General features: G+C 41.9%; 1 protein-coding gene across 1 annotated transcript in view; it reads left to right on the top strand.

Annotated features, from left to right (window-relative positions):
• The first annotated feature begins 480 nt into the window (after window positions 1-480).
• The window catches only part of LOC137383915 (acidic mammalian chitinase-like), a 42,840-nt gene continuing 21,801 nt past the window's right edge, over window positions 481-21,519 (top strand). Inside the window, exons 1-5 of the mRNA XM_068057301.1 lie at window positions 481-561; window positions 2,823-2,855; window positions 2,942-3,146; window positions 11,447-11,497; window positions 16,843-17,008. Coding sequence (XP_067913402.1) covers window positions 537-561; window positions 2,823-2,855; window positions 2,942-3,146; window positions 11,447-11,497; window positions 16,843-17,008 — 480 coding nt within the window. The 5' untranslated portion in view covers window positions 481-536. The remainder of the gene's footprint in view (window positions 562-2,822; window positions 2,856-2,941; window positions 3,147-11,446; window positions 11,498-16,842; window positions 17,009-21,519) is intronic.

Here is a 21,519-nt window from a genome sequence, read left to right as displayed (position 1 = left end):
AAGGGAGGGGAGGGGGGCACAAGGAGCGAGTGGCCTGGAGGGGCTAGAGCGTTTCCCTGCGCATGCGCCAGTTAGTCCTGGCAAGACGTTGGCTGTGCATGCTCAGCATCTCACTGAGTGCAGGAGACAATTAGAGCATTGGAGCAGCTTGGAGCACTCTGATGACATCAGCGGGCCGCTGCATTGTCAGGAGTCACTTTGTTAAGAGTAACCAGCACATGAAAAAACTAAGAATAAAAATCTATTCAGTCCATGAACACGTCCCTTTAGTATTCCAATTCATCCAGTCTGGTTATCACCTGTGTGTTGTACGCCACCAATATCATTAACTCCACTACCTGGCCTGGTAGAACATTCCAAATGTTTACTATCCATTATTGCAAAAGTTTATCTATTTGTCCCACCACCTTAACTTCTTAGTTAATAATTATCTGATGTAGGAATTATGGAAACAGTACATGGCTCCTCGAGTACCACAGTGTCATTGACTACAGCAAGCATAAAGCTGGAGAGACACTGACTTACTAAGTCCAAAAATGGAGAAAGTGCTTGGTTTAATTGGTAAGTAAGAAAATTGATCAAAACTATATATGTAATCTTTCAATTATATAAGATAGAGTTAATGCAGTGATCTGTGGAGATATTTTTGCTATAAACAAAAGGCATTTAATACTAAGGTTTTGAGCTGTGATTTACTTGTATACTGTGTGTTAAGTATTATATAGCTGCTGTTTAATAAAGTTCAATAACATTCTTTTTATTAAAAAAAAGAAACTGTTAATCCTATGCACCTTGAAACATGATGCACACATAATGGCCTACAATTCCAACTGCAATCGAAAGCAGATGCACATGGGGTGGGGTGTGCACTAAGCACACCTGTGAGTAGTGACATAAGCAGCACGTAATATTCATGCTACCTGCTAATTATGTCATGATAGCAAGCAGCCACCACGACTCATGCCACACATTGGCTGCACGCCTATAGTGGACGGCAGATATTGGGCATCTATGACACCACATTAAAGCATCCAGCACCTCTGAAAGTGGAGGTACGTTCTGGCTGCAGAGAAGAAGGAAGCTAACCTTAAAGAAATGATTGAAAGAGTTGTTGAGCAGGTTCCATGATCCTTAGATGCTTCATTGGAGGCCCTTGTGCAGATGGGGTGCTTGTGCGCTGCTCACAAGATTCCAGCTGACTCCAAAAATAGGGGCTAATTGTCCTTTGTGCCTTGATTGGAAACCCACCACGACCAAACGGGCAGCCACTGCCGCAGGGTGCCCACTTTCAGGAAGATTTCCTGCAGGTGAGAACACGTCGGGAAGCTGACCTGACCGGTGGCATTCCAAATTTTCATGTCACATCCCTCCCAACCTCCAAATCCGCCTCTGTGAGGCTGGTAAGATTCCGCCCATACTCACTGCTCAGAGCTGCACAATTTGCACCTTATTAATTACAACACTGACAGCACTCACAAGACACCCCTCCGCTACGCTTCACGTTCCTCATTCATACACTCACCACTATTACTATCTTGACTTACACACAGGCTACCAGCTATTCTACCATATCAGTCACATCTCCACCTCACAAGACCCACTACCACATCCCGTTCTTTCTTGCAGGAGAAGATGGCATACCTTAGGCAACAGGCTGGAACCAGAAGAGAATATGCTGGCTGTCATGACTGGGGCTGTGTGAAGGCCATGGTGACTGGCATCATTGGAGAAGTCATGCAGGGTTTTATTTATTCCTCTTTGCTTCTTCTGATTCAGACATTTTCAACACCCAGCCCAACCTTCCAGATGATGAGTCATCACTCAATCTGACTCTCTCAAACAGCAACTCAGATACTGGTAGCACACGGACTTGAGAGGGTAGATTAGAGAAGGTATCGGGATGCGGTGACTCAGTAGTCATGGGCACAGGAACTAGGGCAGGGTGATGAGATGCCAGCTTACCAGAGAGAAAGGTCACGTACTAGCTCTGCTGCAGAAGGTGGAGATCCAGACTGACTGGTTATGATAACGACAAAGGCAAATGAACATATACCAGGAAACATTCGGCACACTGGGCAGCATGTCAGAAACCTTGCACACAGTGTCATGAAGGAATCCAGCTTCAAACTTGGCATAGAGCCTGGAGCCCATTCTGTGCAAAATAATCAGATCCTTCAACATCACAGTGGAACCCACCACAATGGAGCCTCATGTGACAACTCTAACAGCCTCCATGGCAACTCAAACTGCCTAGAAGCCCATAGGGGGAGGTGAAAACAAGTGCTTGTTATTTACTAGAAGGTATCTACCATCTTTACCAAATGCATGTAAATTAGTTAAGGAGATGGCACTTTTTCTGGTCAAATTATATAGCTATACAATAAATCTTTTGTTGTTTGAGGGCGGCGCAGTGGTTAGCACCGCAGCCTCACGGCTCCAGCGACCCGGGTTCAATTCTGGTTACTGCCTGTGTGGAGTTTGCAAGTTCTCCCTGTGTCTGCGTGGGTTTCCTCCGGGTGCTCCGGTTTCCTCCCACATGCCAAAGACTTGCAGGTCGATAGGTAAATTGGCCATTATGAATTGCCCCTTGTATAGGTAGGTGGTAGGGAAATATAGGGACAGGTGGGGATGTGGTAGGAATATGGAATTAGTGTAGGATTAGTATAAATGGGTGGTTGATGGTCGGCACAGACTCGGTGGGCCGAAGGGCCTGTTTCAGTGCTGTATCTCTAAATATAAAATAAAATAAATAAAATGCATTGTATTCTACACTAGAGAATGAACCACCTCTTTAAATAAACTTGTTTTCCTAATTTTTCTAGTGGGGTTCATCCTGGTGTCCCAACTACAATTGGGTAAGTCACATTATTACTGACAGTTAATTTTGAACAAAGTTGGAAAGTGAGTAGCTTTATTACTGCTCTTTATTTTCTGTTTATAGGCACTACTTACAAACTGATTTGTTATTTCACAAACTGGGCCCAGCACAGACCAGGGATAGGAAAGTTCATGCCAGAAAACATCCCCCCTTGCCTGTGTACCCATCTAATCTACGCATTTGCTATAATTGATAATAGCTACAAGATTGTGATTAAGGAACGGAATGACGAAGCTCTTTACAAATCATTTAACGGTCTCAAAACAAAGTGAGTAGATATATATTTCTCACCAATTCATTTGTGTGCTGTAAGTTTTCCCACTCATGCATTATATCCAACAGCTAAATCTTACCCAATCACCCTACCACAATTATCTCCCCTCCCCTCGTACAGGTACTGATCTTTGGCATGCTTTTTGGTACAGTCTACAGACGCTGCAGACCTCCAGTATATTACCTAATTGCCCACTCTCCATGTCTGATTCCATACAGTGGTTTGATAACTGAATGTTAAAAGGTCTCTAATCCCGATTCTAATCCTGTTCACATAATATGTCCATGTACATACATTTTTCAATAAGGGTTATTAGGAGAAATTAAGAGATGGAACCTGGTCCATTTGTTCCTCCCTTCCAATTCCAAGGAAGGTGAGGTCAATTGAACTGTTCCAAATGCTGTCCCAGTAGAAATTAGGTCACGCAGCACAGAACAGGAATCACCCCGGCACCTCCTGTTGTGTTTGATTTTACCCAGCTAAAAGGTAGTTAAACATTTCTTAATGAAATTCACTGTTAGATTTAAATGTAATTTTTGTTGCCGTTTCACAAAATAATAGCAAAACATCCAAGGGCAACAAGGGTAGATGTGTTCCTAGATCTGGTCTTGAGTAATGAAGCAGATCAGGTAACTATGGACCAACACCTTTGGGCTTGCCACCTCAATATGATAAGATTTAAGATCCAACTAGAAAGGGAAAAATCATATCATGGAACCATAGAAAGTTACAGCACAGAAGGAGGCCATTTGGCCCATCGAGTTCATGTAAGCTTTCTGCAAGAACAATTCAGTTAGTCCCACTCCCGCGCCCTTTCCCTGTAATTATGCACCGATGCTTATCCAGTTCCCTTTTGAAAGCTGCGATTGAATCTGCCTCCACCACACTCTAAGGCAGCGCATCCCAGATCCTAACCACTCGCTACATTAAAAAAAAGTTTCTTATGTCAGCTTTAGTTCTTTTGCCAATCATCTTAAATCGGTGTCCTCTGGTTCGCAATCCCTCAGCCAAAGGGATCAGTTCCTCTCTATCTACTCTGTCTAAACCTCAATTTTGAACATCTCTATTAAATCTCCTCTCAACCTCTCTTCTAAGGAGAACAGCTGCAGTTTCTCCAATCTATCGTCATGACTGAAGTCCCTCATCTCTGAAACCATTCTTGTAAATTTTTTCTGCATCCTCTCCAAAACCTTCACAACCTTTCTACAGTGCGGTGCCGAGAATTGAACACAATATTCCAATTGCGGCTGAACCAGGTTCATCATAACAGCCTTGCTCTTGTACTCTATGCCCCGCTTTATAAAGCCCAGATCCCATATGCCTTTTTAACCACTTTCTCAACCTGCCCTGCCACCTTCAATGATTTGTGCACCTATATCCCTAGGTCTTTCTGTTCCTGCCCTCCCTTTAGTATTGTATCCTTTAGTTGATATTTCTTCTCCTCATTCTTTCTACTGAAATGTATCACTTCACATTCCTCTGCATTAAATTTCATCTGCCATGTGTCCACCCATTCCACCAGCCTGTCTAAGATTTCAAGAGGACAATCACTATCTTCCTCACAGTTCACAATACAACACTTCCAAATTTCGTGTTAACTGCAAATTTTGAAATTGTGCTCTGTACACCCAAGCCTAAGTCATTAATATAAATCAAGAAAAGCAGTGGTCCTGGTAGTGACTCCTGGAGAACACCTTCCTGCAGTCCAAACACAAACCATTCACAACTACTCTTTGTTTCCTGTCACTCAGCCAACTTTGTACCCATGCTGCCACTATCTCTTTTATTGCATGGGCCTCAACTTTGCTGAGAAGCCTATTATGTGTCACTTTAGCAAATGCCTTTTGGAAGGCCATTCACACATCTGTTATCTCATCAAAAAACTCAAACAAATTAAACACGATTTGCTTTTAACAAGTCCATGCTGGCTTTCCTTAATTAATCCACATTTCTCCAACTGACTGTTAATTTTGTCCTGGATTATCATTTCTAAAAGCTTTCCCACCACCACTTGCAGGGCTATGGGGATCGAGCGGGTGAGTGGGACTGACTGAATAGCTCCATGGAGAGGTGGCATGTACTCGATGGGCCAAATGGCCTCCTTCTTTGCTGTAAATGACTCTATGACACTGATGTTAAACTGATTGGCCTGTAGTTCCCGGTCTTATTCTTAGACCCTTTTTTGAACAAAGGTGTAACATTTGCAATTCTCCAATCATCTTGCACCACCCCTGTACCAAAGGAAGATTGGTTCCCCCCTTACTTCCTGTTATATATTGGGAGGAACTAGTAAAGCAAGACAAACACCAAGATGGTCAGATCACACATTTAATGACATCATCACATATGGGCATGCTCATGACATAGGAATACATTACACTGCTTCCCCTGGATGCATCTCACATGATCCTGGTGACTTTAAGTACAATCAACCTTTCTAATACCTCTTTTTTTTATCAATTTTTAGTCCATCCAGTGTCTCAACTAACTCTTCTTCCACTATGACTTTGGAAGCATCTTCTTTGTTAAAGACAGATGCAAAGTACTCATTTAGTACTTTAGTCATGCCCCTGCCTCCATGCGTAAATTCCATTTAAAGTCCCTAATCAGCCACACTCCTTCTTTTACCACCCTTTTACTATTTATATGCCAATAGAAAACTTTTAGATTCCCTTTTATGTTAGCTGCCAGTCTCTTCTCATACTCTTTCTTTGCTTCTCTTATTTATTTATTCACTTCCCCTCTGAAGTTTCTATATTTAGCCTGGTTCTCAATTTTATTATCTACCTGAAATCTGTCATAGGCACCCTTTTTCAGCTTAATCTTACTCTCTAACTCTTCTGTCATCCAGGGAGCTCCAAATTTGTTTGCCATCCTGTCCCCTTCGTGGGAATGTTGCTTGACTGTGCCCAAATTATCTCCTCTTCAAAGTGAGCCCATTGTTCCATTACAGTTTTAACTGCCAATATTTGATTCCAATTTACCTGGGCCAAATCTATTCTCACCCCATGGAAGTTGGCCCTCCCCCAATCAATTATTTTTACTCTGCATTGCTCCTTGTCCTTTTCCGTAGCCAACCTAAACCTTATGATCACTGTCTCGCAAAACGTTCCCCTACTGGCACCTGATCAACTTGGCCCATCTTATTCCCCAGAATCAGATCCAGCGATGCCTCTTTCATTGGACTGGAAACATACTGATGTAGAAAATTCTCCTGAACACATTATAGAAACTCATCCCCCTCCTTGCCCTTTACACTATTACTATGCCAGTCTATATTAGGAGGGAAACTGGAGAACAATGAGAGTACAGGGCTCGGAGGTTTCATCCGGTGGGCTAGGAGAGGGAAGGTAAGTGGCAGGAGCAGCTGATGGGATGGTCTTAATCTTAATGACAAAGCAGTCAATGAGCTCCACACACTTGTTGTTGGAGACAAGGGTAAAGGAGATAGGGGAGAGAGATTTAAGAAGTTAGTTTGCAGTAGAGAAAAGAAGCTGGGTGTTATTTTTGCATTCCAGGATGATCCTGGGATGGTGAACTGTTTTGGCAGACAAGACATCCTATAATACTAATGCTCAGCATCTGTTTTTGCCTCTGTGAAGGGGAGATGTCACTACAAGAAAGGCAATACAAAAGCATATAATATTGTCATCGTGTATTTGATCATGTGAGAATAGATTTGGCCATGTGAGCCGCATGGAAGATGGCAGGATCCCCAAAGACACATTGTACAGTGAGCTCGCCACTGGTATCAGACCCACTGGCCGTCCATGTCTCCGCTTTTAAGACGTCTGCAAACGCGACATGAAGTCCTGTGACATTGATCACAAGTCATGGGAGTCAGTTGCCAGCGTTCGCCAGAGCTGGCAGGCAGCCATAAAGGCGGGGCTAAAGTGTGGCGAGTCGAAAAGACTTAGCAGTTGGCAGGAAAAAAGACAGAAGCGCAAGGGGAGAGCCAATTGTGTAACAGCCCCGACAAACAAATTTTTCTGCAGCACCTGTGGAAGAGCCTGTCACTCTAGAATTGGCCTTTATAGCCACTCCAGGCGCTGCTCCACACACCACTGACCACCTCCGGGCGCTTACCCATTGTCTCTCGAGATAAGGAGGCCAAAGAAGAGATTTGATCATATGGAAATTATGGGACAATAACATGAGGGATACAGGACTAAAGCAGCCATGCCAATTTAGCAACAAGCTACAAACAGCACTTAAAACAAAATCTCAACCTTGCCAAAATAAATGATTAGAAGATAGTTGTTTAAACATTCATCAAGTATCAGGAACTAGCTGTAGGTTTTAAGGATCTACGTAGAAGAGAATTTGTTTGCTTAAAACAAGTTGAAACATTGTGTGATTGTTCTGATGCCAGGGCAATAGGAACTTGACACACTAGAAAGGGTTGCACATTCATTTAGTTACATATTCTCAGAAAAAGGATCTTGAAACACAAAGGAGTCACTTGACAACATCTCATTACAAGACGCATGTGGCCCTGTGGGTCTGAACTACCAAAATAGAACACCATCATTTGCAGACATGGTGACACTGTGCCCAGGCACAAATTTCCAAACTGGGACACAAATCATTACTGCACTAAATTCATAATATTATGGCCAAGAAATCACACTAGATGAATATTAAATTTCTTTGTTGACTGCATCAATAATACCCCTATTAGAATAACTTTTTTTGTCAATTCACAGGATGTATGCACCACTGGCAAGACCAGCATTTATTGCCCATCCCTAATTGCCCTTGAGAAGGTGATGTTGAGCCACCTCCTTGTTCTGCTGCATTTGTGGTGTAGGTCCACCCACATTGACTTGTTCATAGTGGTTTAATACAGCTCAATGGCTTGCTAGGCCATTTCATACGGCAGTTAAGAGTCAACCACATTGCTGTGGGTCTGGATTCACATATAGGCCAGACCAGGCAAATAGATTTCCTTCCCAAAAGAACATTCGTGATTTTTATGACAAACCAGTAGTTTCATTGTCACCATACTAACTTTTTATTCCAGAGTTATTTAATTAACTTAATTTCCTCAGCAGCCTGGTGAGATTTGAACTCATTAGGTCCTGGCTTCTGGATTATTACTGCAGGTACATTGCCACTATGCTGCCGTACCCCTATAACTGGCAAAGGGATTTTACAGGCACTCATTAACCACATAATATATGCACACCATGATTTTAAGGCCAATGCTATACATGACGATAAAATAAAAACTTTTGTAATCCACCATCCAATCTCCCACGGTGTTTCAGACAAGGGGTGGGGAGGGTGGGGCGGTAATTTTGACTTTGGCTGATAGTGTTAAATGAGTGATATCAATTCAACCTATTGACTTTGATGGAAATGGAAATTAGGAATGATGTATAATATGTAGCTGAATCAACATCATCCATTTTAAGCTATGAGCCAAAGTCGAAATCCCTGACGAATCAAAGTTTTCAGGTGAAGTGAGGTTAGAGGGCAGGGAATAATTGGACCAGGGAACACAGACATCATTCTGTCATTTTTAAATAATACTTTGATTTTATGTTATTATTTTTAGTTAAGTAGCAAAACTTACAGCAGTTTGAGAACAGAGAAATAAAGTTGTTCAGAGTATAGGAGTCTCTGAATCCCAGGCTATATTGTTGGAAGATGTAACAGAGAGACTACAGCACCACCACTGGAATGAATCTGTAATTACAGCTTACATTTTTAATGCGGACATAGAAATTTATCCTACAGTCGACACAAAAATATGTACAAAGTATGACAACAGTACATTTTTGTAGATAGGAAGTACATGTAAGATTTTTAATATATAAATATTGCTGAAGGTATCAAAGATTAAAGACTATACTACTTATACTAGATTGGAAATAAGATATAAATCTTCAGGGTGGTTATGCCCGTATCACACCTTGCTGGAGCCTTCCAGTGCTAACCACAGGAGTATGTGGAATCAGTGGGGGGATGCCTAATCTATATGGGATGGGCAGAGAGAAACACTACTACAGGTGCCCTCTGGCCTTCACCTGCCCCAGGTGGCTGGAAATTCCAGCAACATCTACCACAGAGTGGGGGAAGGGGAGGGTTTGCTTATACCCACTCCAGACCTCAGTCATGTCTCCTTCACTCTCCTATTGTAAATGGTGCCAAAGAAGAACATTTTAAGTTCTCTTTCTACAAGAGTCACATGGGCTGCATTTCATTGTCCTTTCTCAAGTAGCGGCAGTGGGTGCAGAAAATGGCGGCCACCCTGCGCGGGACATATGCCGCCGCACTTCTGCAGCGGGCAGCCACTTAGCATATTCACGGCAGCTGCTGTTCCCAGCACCCCCCCCCCCCACCCCCAATTACATGGTAGGGACAGCATTGGTGACGGCATTCATGTCATCACCTGATGCGGTAACAGGTGCTGGCGCTATGTTTAAAAAGGCTGCCAGCCCTGCAGACAGTTCAACAAAATGTAGAGTTGACCCCTTCCCCACCTTGGTGGTGCCAGGTTTCCCTGGATATGAAGGCACACGAGTGCCGCACGTCGCACTGAAGGTAAGATCACTGCGGGTTACAATTAAATTAATGCAAACATCTAATTAGCATATGGAAAGCAGGGTCCCATTGCAGAGTGGTGGAGGGGCTGCCACGGAGCTTCCCCGCCGCCAGGAAGATCGGGCCTGGCAATCCCAGCATTGGGTTCCATGGTGGCCACTGCCACTCTGATTCTCCAGCCCCCTCCATCACGGAACCTGATGATGGGCTGGGAATAAAATCTAACCCATGGTCTAGATACCACTGTTAGGCCCAACTTCAGGCATCTGGAGGCAAGTATGACCCAGATTATTTGGTGTCTAGGATACGCCACATCTCCAGTGAGCCATTAAGTAGAAACTGATGGTGTAGAGAGTCCCCACTCCCTTGTTGACATTTGATTTGTAAGGGACAGGCAGAAGTTCCGTGTTTCACAAGACCAGTTGAAATCTTCCCAAAGTGATAGAGAAATAGAGCAACCTGATCTCCAGCATTTTCCATGGTGTTCTCCTGTTTTCCCATCAGAGTTGGGATGGGAGACCAGTGGAACGCCTTGTGGAAAATCTTAATGTTTTTATGAATATGACTGAACACATTTATTATGCGGTTGGAAATACATAACAGTTACAGTTTCAGCATATGAGGAAGGTTTTGTGAGCTTTGCTAACAGAACAGATTTTACTAGCAGAACAAACAGTCTGAAAATATATTAGACATATTAATGAAAAGTTTATCAATGGTCCAGAGTGCTGAAAAGAGCCTGACAACTGTCATGGTAGGAAATGTAATGAAAAGGGATTGGGGATGTGAAGATATTTGCTTTTAACATTTTACTTCAGCAGACTGCTTCTCCCTAAAGGTGTGACAAGGAAGATACATACAAGGAAGATAAGATGATTCAATTAGCATTACTGCTGGTTAAGCTCAGGTAGATTTGAGCTCGACATCCATTGGCTCTCTGTTCTCACATGTCAAATTATCAATCCATATCATCATCTTCAAATCCCTCCAAGGCTTTGGCCTACCTTAGCTCGGAAATAGCCTCGCATCCATCTGCGCTTTTGATTCTGGCAGACTGTGCAATTGGTCGCAGGACCTCTAGCCATCTCAACCTTACTCAATGGAACTCCCTCCCCAACCTTCTCTGCCTGTAAACATCTCAACCTTTCAGAGCCTTCCCAAAACTCTGCTTTTGTACATCTTTGCTAGCTTTTCCACAAATGCTTAGCTTCCATTCCTTTCTACCTCAGTGATATCCCTTGGGATTTTTTTCTGCTTCAAGAAACCATATAAAACACAAAGAACTTGGATTATTATTTTGGCGATTCCTTTTTACTATTTCCATCTGCTGTATTATTCAACCATTTGAAATCACTAAAAGTACAGTACATTTTGTTTCATGAGGTAAAAGATAAAGGAAAATAAAAAAATTAGAAAGCTCAAGTATATTGCAGTAAAATGCATGAGTGCATGGACTGAGTTGGTGCATTACGGGACAGTGAAATGTTAAAGACATAAATAATTTGTTAGCAATCGTTGATTCAGAATGGTCATGCTTTCTGTTACTGGAGTAAAATAATGACTTAATAATAAAGCTTCCATAAAGGAAGATGAAAGTGGAATGAATCCCTCCCAGAAGGTTATATCCCATAAACACTTGTGAAACTTTCACGCACTAAAGGCTAACTTTGCTTCCACGATTGTGATGTTAAACTTAGGTGAGTCATTAAAATGAGACATTGATCATATTTTGTATTTCCTATCAGGAATCCTAGCTTGAAGACACTGTTGGCTATTGGAGGATTTAATCCACAGAGGTAATGCCTAGCACAGATGTAAACAGGCAATGTACTCACATACCTGAAATGTTAACTCTGCTTCTCTCTCCACAGATGCTGCCAGACCTGCTGAGTATTACCAGCATTTCTTGTTTTTATTTCAGATTTCCAGCATCTGCAGTATTTTGCTTTTATTTTATGGACTGTATGTAGATGTGTACATTTTCCCCATGCACCAAGAAATCATGTAATTACTGATCACAAGGGTTAGTAATTATCAGATCTCACCGACCATCAAATTGTGACCTTTTTTTGTATCGGAGAATGGTTTGGCCCCTGCTATCATGTGTCAGACTTCTTAGTACAATTACACAGCAGTGCTGGAAAGCAAAGAGAGGGAGGGAACTGAGTTTGAAGTTATAAGCTGGGAATTTACTCCGAGCCGCTACCCCTCCGCCCGCTGAAACTTCAGCAGAAGTGTGACAAAGACCTGTTTAGGCACATAAAGGGAATTTCGAGCACTTTAAACGGTGGGGGGAGCTCTGCAGAAATTCCCAGCCATTGTCTGTAGGCCTGAATCACATTGGTGAAACCTGCAGTACAATACAGATTTTGAACAGTATACTTGAAGAGGCTTTCACTCTATGTTAATATACGAATGCACAATTGATCTCAGAATCAAAATGTATTTCCTTTTGATCTCCATCACATTAAATGTTCACTAATTTTGTAACGAATTAATTCATAGAGAATTTATATTTCATTTATATTCACTATGGATTTCATATACTTGGCAATGTATTTCCAGGTAAATTAAATACATCACCCGAGGTCATTTTTAAAAGGTTGGATCAGTATTAAATGTTCTTATTCTCTGCACATCAGCACACACTGTTGACTCACTGCAATCACTTGGAATATGCTCTACTATGGGCCAGTCTATTTGTGAAGACAAATAACTCTTTTTCAGGATATGCTGCCTTTATCAAGCACTAAAGGGCTGAAACTTTAAATGAAACCAATGTAAGCTCCTACAGCAAAGGTATCCTATAAAAGAAAAGTATTTCACATAAAGATTGGTTGAATTTGGGTCAGTAATGGTTGGTTTGACATTCCATCTTCAAGAGTGAATATCTCACTTAGACTGTTGCTATTAGATATCACTGGGACCTCTTAAAATTCCAAGATTTGTAGCAGAAGGGGAATAAGGTCATGGAACTATTTGTAGCTTTGAACGTAGATTAAATATAAAAAGTATTATTCTTCACTTTGCTATCGTATAAAGGAAAAGTACCTCTTACAAATTTAGGTCTGGCGTAGATGCATTCTTAAGTTCAGTGATGTCAATTGCTCCTGTAAGCCATCCGAGTGGGAGCTGAATCACAGTCCTATATTTACTTATGCAACCGTGTGACCCGGCGGGGTAACAGTACTTGCACCACAGTGACTTGCATTACATATTCATCTCTTTCCTACTTCCATTTCTCTAAAGGCAGACGGAGCAAACGCTTGAGGTGAGATTTTTTATGAATCATTAGGCTGCTTTATTTCAAACTGACTGAACAAACAAAGCAACAATACAACTTGTCTTTGCGTAATAACACAAAGTAATAAACGTGCTATGCTGCCCCACATCAGTGAGTTTTCTTACTTGGCTTTTAACCTCCAGCCGCTCTCTCCTGCCTCTCTGCCGAACAGCTTCCAGTATCAAAATCATGACTACCTGCCATTTGTTTTTTGTACTTTCCTGTCTTATCTCTCAATGTTCATAGCCAGAAAAGATTCAAAGACCTTACAATAGAATTGTTTATTGTTTACGTCATGTAGAAAATAACAATTAGTATATTAACTATCATTTGCCCTTTTTTAAAAAAATGATAGTACCCTTTGCTTTTAAAAATCAAACATTAAAGGTAACCTTTTTCTAAGTCCATTCTGTGGAAAAGTAGTAAAAATAAATTCCGAAATGTGACAATCCTTGACAAAAAACATTAGAACAATAAATGTATTTAACTTGTAGGAACATTTGAAACTGACTGTCAAATTTCTGGTTTATGACTCAATCCTTTTATTGTGTTTGACCAAGTCTTTGACACACCCAGTGGCTCTAAGCAATAGACATACAGAGAAATAAATTATATTACCCAATACCTCCAGACAGAGACATAACCTACATAAATCTTTTCAATCCTGACTCTCTCTAGAAATTATTCTAGATAGCTCAAGGTCTTTATAGGCTTCCAGTCATGTGTACAGGCCTTACTAATTGATTATGGCATGACAATTATTATTGTGCCCAAGACCCCCAAAAAATGCAATTGTTCCTAACAAACGTCCAGATGGTCAATCTGTTTATCATCTCAGCATGTAACTAATCATCCTGAGCTCATTGTCATGTTTTCTTATCTCAAGACTGTCCTTAGTTATCTCTTTTCACAGTGAGGCCACAAAAAGAAGTCAATAGGCATGAATCACACAACCTGTACTTTCAGCAGAAGCTAAACAGCACAGTCAGATAAATTTTATTCTGACACGTTAAACCCTAGGCCTTCCTGGGAATGAACAACTTTAACCATTTCATTATTTCTAGCCATAGTAACAAATCCACTAGCCATTTATAAGTAAAAGGAAAGCAAAAACCATCATATGAGATTAAATTAAATCCTAACCCTAAGGAGATATGTATACACAATTAGGGTATCTTACAGGCTTGAAAGTGACACTATGGGTTTTATTGGACACCTGCTTGGTTACCATGACTGGCCTGTTTACCAACAGTGGAACAGTGCATGGACAGTGAGTTGTATCTTCAATGAGTTGCGTATCTTCTGTGCCGACCATCAACCACCCATTTATACTAATCCCATATTCCTACCACATCCCCACCTGTCCCTATATTTCCCTACCACCTACCTATACTAGGGGCAATTGCTAATAGCCAATTTACCTATCAACCTGCAAGTCTTTGGCATGTGGGAGGAAACCGGAGCACCCGGAGGAAACCCACGCAGACACAGGGGGAACTTGCAAACTCCACACAGGCAGTACCCAGAATTGAACCCGGGTCGCTGGAGCTGTGAGGCTGCAGTGCTAACCACTGCGCCACTGTGCCGCCCATAGTGAAGTTATAACACAAAACTGCCAAAAGCAGCAGGCTATACACAGAGCTGAGCTGTCCAACAACCTAAAGATTAGATAAATTCTTAATAGACAAGGGAGTCAAGTGTTAAGGGGGGCAGACAGGAAAGTGGAGTTGAGGTCACATTCAGATCAGCCATGATCTTATCAAATGGCGGAGCAGGCTCAAGGGACCGAATGGCCTACTCCTGCTCCTAATTTGTTTGTTCGTATAATTCTCTCAAGCCTGACCATATCCAGTTTAGAGCGATAGTGGACAATCAAGAAACTAATGAAAGGAGACTCCATAAACATCCCAGGATACAGCATAACAGAACAAGAAATAAGACTGAAGTGTTTGCAGGTATATTCAACTAAAAGTGTTGAGTGGGTATTCTCCATCTGAGATCCCCAACATCATAAATGTGAGTGTCCAGCTATTTCCATATGACATTAAGAAGAGGGTGAGTACATTGGACACAGTGACAGCTATAGGTCCTTACAATACCCCAGCTCAAGACCTGCACCCCAATCCAAGCAAGTCTAGTACAATTATAACAGTGGCATCGATGAGACAATGTGCAAGAGTGCACTGTTATGTCCTATCCATGAAAAAGGGATAAATCTAATTAGGCAGTTACCACTGTATTAGCTTTTAGCTAGTGATGGAAAAGTCATCATTCGTGATACTTGTTCACCAATAGCCTGCTCACTGATGCTCAGTTTAGGTTCTGCCAGAACCATTCGGCTCCAGACCGTATAACAGCCTTGATACAGAGATGGAATCAAGATGCTAGGTGAGAGGTGAGACTATCTTTGACATCATGGCAATATCAGACTAAGTATGGCACCTAGCACAAGTGAAGTCAACGAGGATCGAAAAGAAACCTCAACAGCAAGAGCCATATCTGATGCATGAGAAGTTGATCATGACTGTCAAAGTCCAACCATTGCAGCTCCAGGACATTGCTGCTGGAGTTTCTTAGGGAAGTGTCCGCAGCCCAATCATCTTCACCTCTTTCGTCAATGACCTTCCCTCTGTCATAAGGTCAGTTGTCTAGGAATTCACTGCCAATTCCACAGTATTCAGTTTAGCAACCCATCAGGCTTCCTTCAACAGCATCTCCCTTTCTGGTGGTGTCTACCACAAAGATAGGTGAAAGCAGCAATGTCACAGGAAATACTATCACATCCAAGTTCCTCACCAAGTGCCACACCATCCTGATCATACAGTTATTACCATTCATTCATTGCCACTGGCTTAAGATCCTGGAATTTTGAGACCATGGTAGCACTATAAGGCAAGGGCTACTGCAGTTCAAGAAGACGACCCAACACTACCTTCTCAAAAGTTACTAGCTTTAGCAACAAAGGTGGCCTACCAGCACTGCTTACATTACAAGAACAATTTCTTTAAAAACAAACATAAAATGTTAATGCTATCCTTTCTGCAGAGGGATACAATCTGCTGGAAATTTATCAACCACCAAACATTTCAGCTTACATAGAACTTACAGAACAGGAACAATCCATTCGGCCCAACTGGTCTCAGCCAGTGTCCCCTAACCATGAAGCCCAAGGCTTGAGCCATGGGCCTCATTGACATTATTTGGGCAAGCAGCCAGTACCTGTTGTCCTTCCACAGGCCATTGGATTGGCCACCGGGAGTGTTGTGGAGCAGGGAGGTGCTCTTCTAAAACTAATTTACCTTTTCGGTGACAGCAATTTGCCAGACTGTAACCACACTCAGATAACATGAACAGACCAGACCCAACATCCGATCCATTCAAGGCAACACAATTTCCCTGTGGGATCCTAAAACAGGCACTCAGCCCCTCATTAGTATGTAACAAGGGGCCTAATGGCTGCTTTAGGTGGCTGCCCCAGATGCCTGAAAAATGACCCAACCCAATATCATGTCAGAAGTTGGTCAGACCTCCTCGGGATGCAAGATATTGGTCAGCAAAATTGGCCCTCGTTGCACTGGTTCTACACCTGTAAAATGGGTGCGACCAGGTCTTTTCTATCCCACTTATGTTTTGTTTAAACCAGCTTAACAGCTGTACTGTATCAAACAGGGTTAACTGCCTATAGCTAGATGTTATTCTGTAAATTGTACAATGGATTTTGAAAGAATTTTCATTATTCCTTATGCAATTTTCATTTAAAATTGATGTTATGGTAAATTTTAACAAAAACTTTTGAAAAATGCTTGAACCAGATAAAACAATATAAAAATATTTCATTAGTTCTCCCTATACTTTCAGGTTCACCAGCATGGTTTCTTCCAAGGACAATCGTGCAACATTCATCAGTTCTGTGATTAAATTTATTCGGAAGTATGGCTTTGATGGTTTAGACTTAGTCTGGGAGTACCCGGGTTCTAAGGGAAGTCCAGCTGAAGACAAGAAAAGGTACACAGTTCTGCTTAAGGTGAGTAAAACAGATTCCATTCTTTATTCGCCCTTTATTGTCTTGAGGCAGCAATTTTTGCTGGGTTCCATGGGGAAAGCAGCCTGTCATCACTATATCCAAGGTCAGGCTTTATTTGGAAGCCTAGTCAATCAATGTTAGCAGGAGTATCCACCACTGAGAGTATCACACACCAGCATGGTTCTGTTCTCATCCAGCATCAATATATATATATATATATATATATATATATTATATACACACACACACACACACACACACACACATTTTAGGAGATATTATTGCAAATTGATCAGGAATAGGAACCATAATTGTCTGTAATTCATTTCCCTTTCCCAGGGTTATGTTAGATAATTATAGCACCTACACAACTTTCCATGTTAACTCCAACTAATTCAGCATAGGCCACCACAATCTGACCTGGGAGACTGCATTCTCTGTGACTCAGAACAATAACAGCAAGTTATTTTTTTTTTAACTACTAACCCAGCGTGGAGAAGGCTAACATGGATCAGATACACAGTGCTACATTATTAATAAAAGTAAATATAGATTCATCGCTATTTAAATTCATTCTCAATCTCAAGTGCTCTAAACTTTACTCAAAGGGATAATTTTATCCAAGTCACTAGCATGTCATTTTGCATGATTTGAAAATGCAGCTGTACAATGACATGATTGGTGATGCCATGACTATCATACTTTGGACTCTCACCAGATACATTTCTTGAACCTAACCCAAAAGTCAGCTCCTATAGGCAAGTGCACACCTTCACATGATGTAAAATATAATCTGGTGAGCATTGTGGATAGTGTGGCCTGAGTGAACAGGGGCGGCGCAGTGGTTAGCACTGCAGCCTCACAGCTCCAGCGACCCGGGTTCAATTCTGGGTACTGTCTGTGTGGAGTTTGCAAGTTCTCCCTGTGTCTGCGTGGGTTTCCTCCAGGTGCTCCGGTTTCCTCCCACAAGCCAAACGACTTGCAGGTTGGTAGGTAAATTGGCCATTATAAATTGCCCCTAGTATAGGTAGGTGGTAGGGAAATATAGGGACAGGTGGGGATGTGGTAGGAATATGGGATTAGTGTAGGATTAGTATAAATGGGTGGTTGATGGTCGGCACAGACTTGGTGGGCCGAAGGGCCTTTTTCAGTGCTGTATCGCTAAAGTAGACCTGCTTATTTTCTCAGGATTTCATAGAATGATTAAAGCACAGAAGGAGGCTATTTGGCCCATCATGTCGGTGCTGGCTCTCAGCAACAGCAACTCACCTCGTCCCACTCCCCAGCCTTTTCCTCGTAGCCCTGCAATTTTTTTCTCTGCAGATAATTATCCAATTCTCTTTTGAAGCCCTCGATTGAATCTGTCTCCACCACACTATCAGGCAGTTATTCAAATTCCTAACCAATCACTGTGTAAAAATATTTTTCCTCATGTTGCTGTTGCTTCTTTTGCCAATCACCTTCAATAAGTATCCTCTGGTTCTTGACCCGACCTCTAAGAGGGAACACTTCCTCCTTACCTACTCTATCCAGACCACTTATGATTTTGAACACCTCTATCAAATCTCCTTTTAATCTTCTCTTCTCCAAGGAGAACAGCCCCAGCTTCTCCAATCTATCCTCATTACTGAAGTTCTTCATCCCTGGAACCATTCTCGTGAACCTTTTCTGCACCCTCTCTAACACCTTCACATCCTTCCTAAAGTGTGGTGCACAGAATTGGACAGAATACTCCAGTTGAGGCCAAACCATTGTTTTATACAGGTTTATCAAATCTTCCGAAGAAGTTTCCAAAGAAGGGTCACTGACCCGAAACGTTAACTCTGCTTCTCTTTCCACAGACCTGCTGAGTGGTTCCAGCATTTCTTGTTTTTATTTATCAAATCTTCCTTGCCTTTGTATGCTATGCCCCTACTTACAAAGCCCAGGACCCCATATGCTTTATTAACTGCTTTCTCAACCTGCTGTGTCAGCTTCACAGATTTGTGTACATATACACCCAGATCCCTCTGCTCCTGCACCCCCTTTAGAATTGTCCCCTTTAATTTATATTGCCTCTCCTCGTTCTTCCTACCAGAATGAATCAAGTCTCACTTCTCTGCATTAAATTTCATCTTCCAGTTGCCCACCCAATCCACCAGCCTGTCTATTTCCTCTTGAAGTTTATCCCTATCTTCCTCACATTTCACAAAGTTTTGTGTCATTCGCAAATATTGAAATTGCAGCCTGTACACCCAAGTCTAGGTCATTACTATGTATCAAGAAAAGCAGTGGTACTAATAACAATCGCTGCGGAACCCCAATATTTACCTTCCTCCTGTCTGAAAAACAACTATTCACTAGTACTCTCTGTTTCCTGTCACTCAGCCAACATTTTATCCATGCTGCTATTGTCCTTTTTATTCCACAAGCTTTAACTTTGCTGACAAGCCTGTTATGTGGCATTTTATCAAATGCCTTTTGGAAGTCCACGTACATCAACTGCATTACTCTCATCAACCCTCACTGTTACGTCATCAAAATCTTAAGCAAGTTATTTAAACATGTTTTGTCCATAACAAATTCATGCTGGCTTTCCTTAATGAATCCACATGACTGTGGATTATTCCAAGTGACTGTTAATTTTATCCCGAATTATTATTTCTGAAAGCTTTCCCATGTTAAACAGACTGGCCTGTGGTTGCTAGATTTATCCTTACACTCCTTTTTAAATAAGGGTGTAACATTTGCAATTCTCAAGTCCTCTATCACCACCCTTGTATCAAAGGAGAATTGGAAGATTATGGCCAGTGCCTCCACAATTTCCACCCTAACTTCTCTTACTATCCTTGGATGCATGTCATCAATCCTGGTGACTTATCAACCTTAAGTATAACCAGCCTATCTAATACCTACTCTTTATCAATTTTTAGTCCATCCAATATCTCAACTACCTCCTCTTTCTCCATGACGTGGGCAGCATCTTCTTCCTTGGTAAAGATAGATGCAAAGTACTCATTTAGTACCTCAGCTATGCCCCTTGCCGCAATGTGTAAATCCCTTTTTAAGTCCCTAATCGGTCCCACTCCTCCTTTTACACCTTTTTACTATTTATATGCCTATAAAAGACTTTTGGATTCCTTTTATGTTTGCTACCAGTCTCTTTGCTCCTCTTTTTTCTTTTTGCACTTCCCCTCTGAACTTTCTATATTCAGCCAGGCTCTCAATTGTATTATCTACCCAACTGTTTCATGTTAACCTCTATCTCTTTTGTCATCCAGGGAGCTCTGGATTTGTTTGTCCTACCTTTCCCTTTCTTGGGAATGTTTCTTGACTGTACTCAAATTACCTCCATTTTAAAGGCAGTCCATTGTTCCATTACAATTTTGCCTTCCAATCTTTGATTCCAATTTACCTAAGCCAGATCTGTTCTCACCCCATTGAAGTTGGCCCTCCCCAAATTAATTATTTTCATTCTAGCTTGCTCCTTGTCCTTTTCTGGAGCCAACCTAAACCTTATGATATTATGATCACTGTCCCCTAAATGTTCCCCTACTGTCACTTGATTCCCTTGACCCACCTCATTCCCCAGAACCAGATACAACAATGCCTCCTTCCTCATTGGGCCAAAAACATGCTGATCTAGAAAATTCTCCTGAACACAGTTCATAAACTCTTCCCCCTCTCTGCCCTTTACAATATTACTATCCCAGTCTAGTCACCCATTATAACTACTCTGTAATTCTTGTACCTCTATAATTTCCTTACAAATTTGTTCCCCTATCTTTCTCACTAGTTGGTGGCCTGTAGAATACACCCAGTAATATAATGGTATCTCTGTTGTTTCTTAGCTCTAACCAAATAGGTTCTGTCCTCGACCCCTCTAGGATATCCGCTCTCTCAAGCACTATAATATTCTCCTTAATCAACATTGCTACTCTCCCTCCTTTCTTTCCTTCCCTATCTTACCTGAACACCTTGGGTTGAATTTTACCAGCCCCTCGACATCGGGGGTCGTGAGGGGGAGTGGTGGGGGGGGGGGGGGGGGGCGGCCGTAATCTACTTGCGGGAGCAGCCCATCACAACCCCCGACTCCGAGAAGGCCGTGTCGCATTTTACTGGTGGCGGCGAGGCCTCAGTGCGGCCTTCATTTAAATATTAAAATTAATTAAGATAAGATGCAAATCAACTTACCTTGTCCTGGCGGCTGTCCCACGCCTATTTTACGGCCGCCAGCCACAACGCGCACACCTTCGGAACTCCGTACAGAGTTCTGAGGTGAAACACTGGTGAGGAGGGAGGAGGACTGAAATTATCGGGGGGAGGGAGCGGGGAAAACCTTTTTATTGGCTGTGGGGATGGTGGGAAGGGGTTGAAGGGCAAATGTGATGAAATTGGAGGGAAAGTTTGGGTAGGGAATAAAGTTATTGATTGGCATATTGGCCTATAAAACAACCATTGCGGGGGGGGTGTTGGGAAAGGACTTCCAGCTTTTGATTTTTTAAAAATTAACAATAGTTTCACTTTAAAAA

This window comes from Heterodontus francisci, chromosome 25 (genome assembly GCF_036365525.1).
Source record: "Heterodontus francisci isolate sHetFra1 chromosome 25, sHetFra1.hap1, whole genome shotgun sequence".
NCBI lineage: Eukaryota > Metazoa > Chordata > Chondrichthyes > Heterodontiformes > Heterodontidae > Heterodontus > Heterodontus francisci.
The sequence above is the reverse complement of the archived record's forward strand: the minus strand, read 5'-3'. Positions and strand labels throughout refer to the sequence as shown.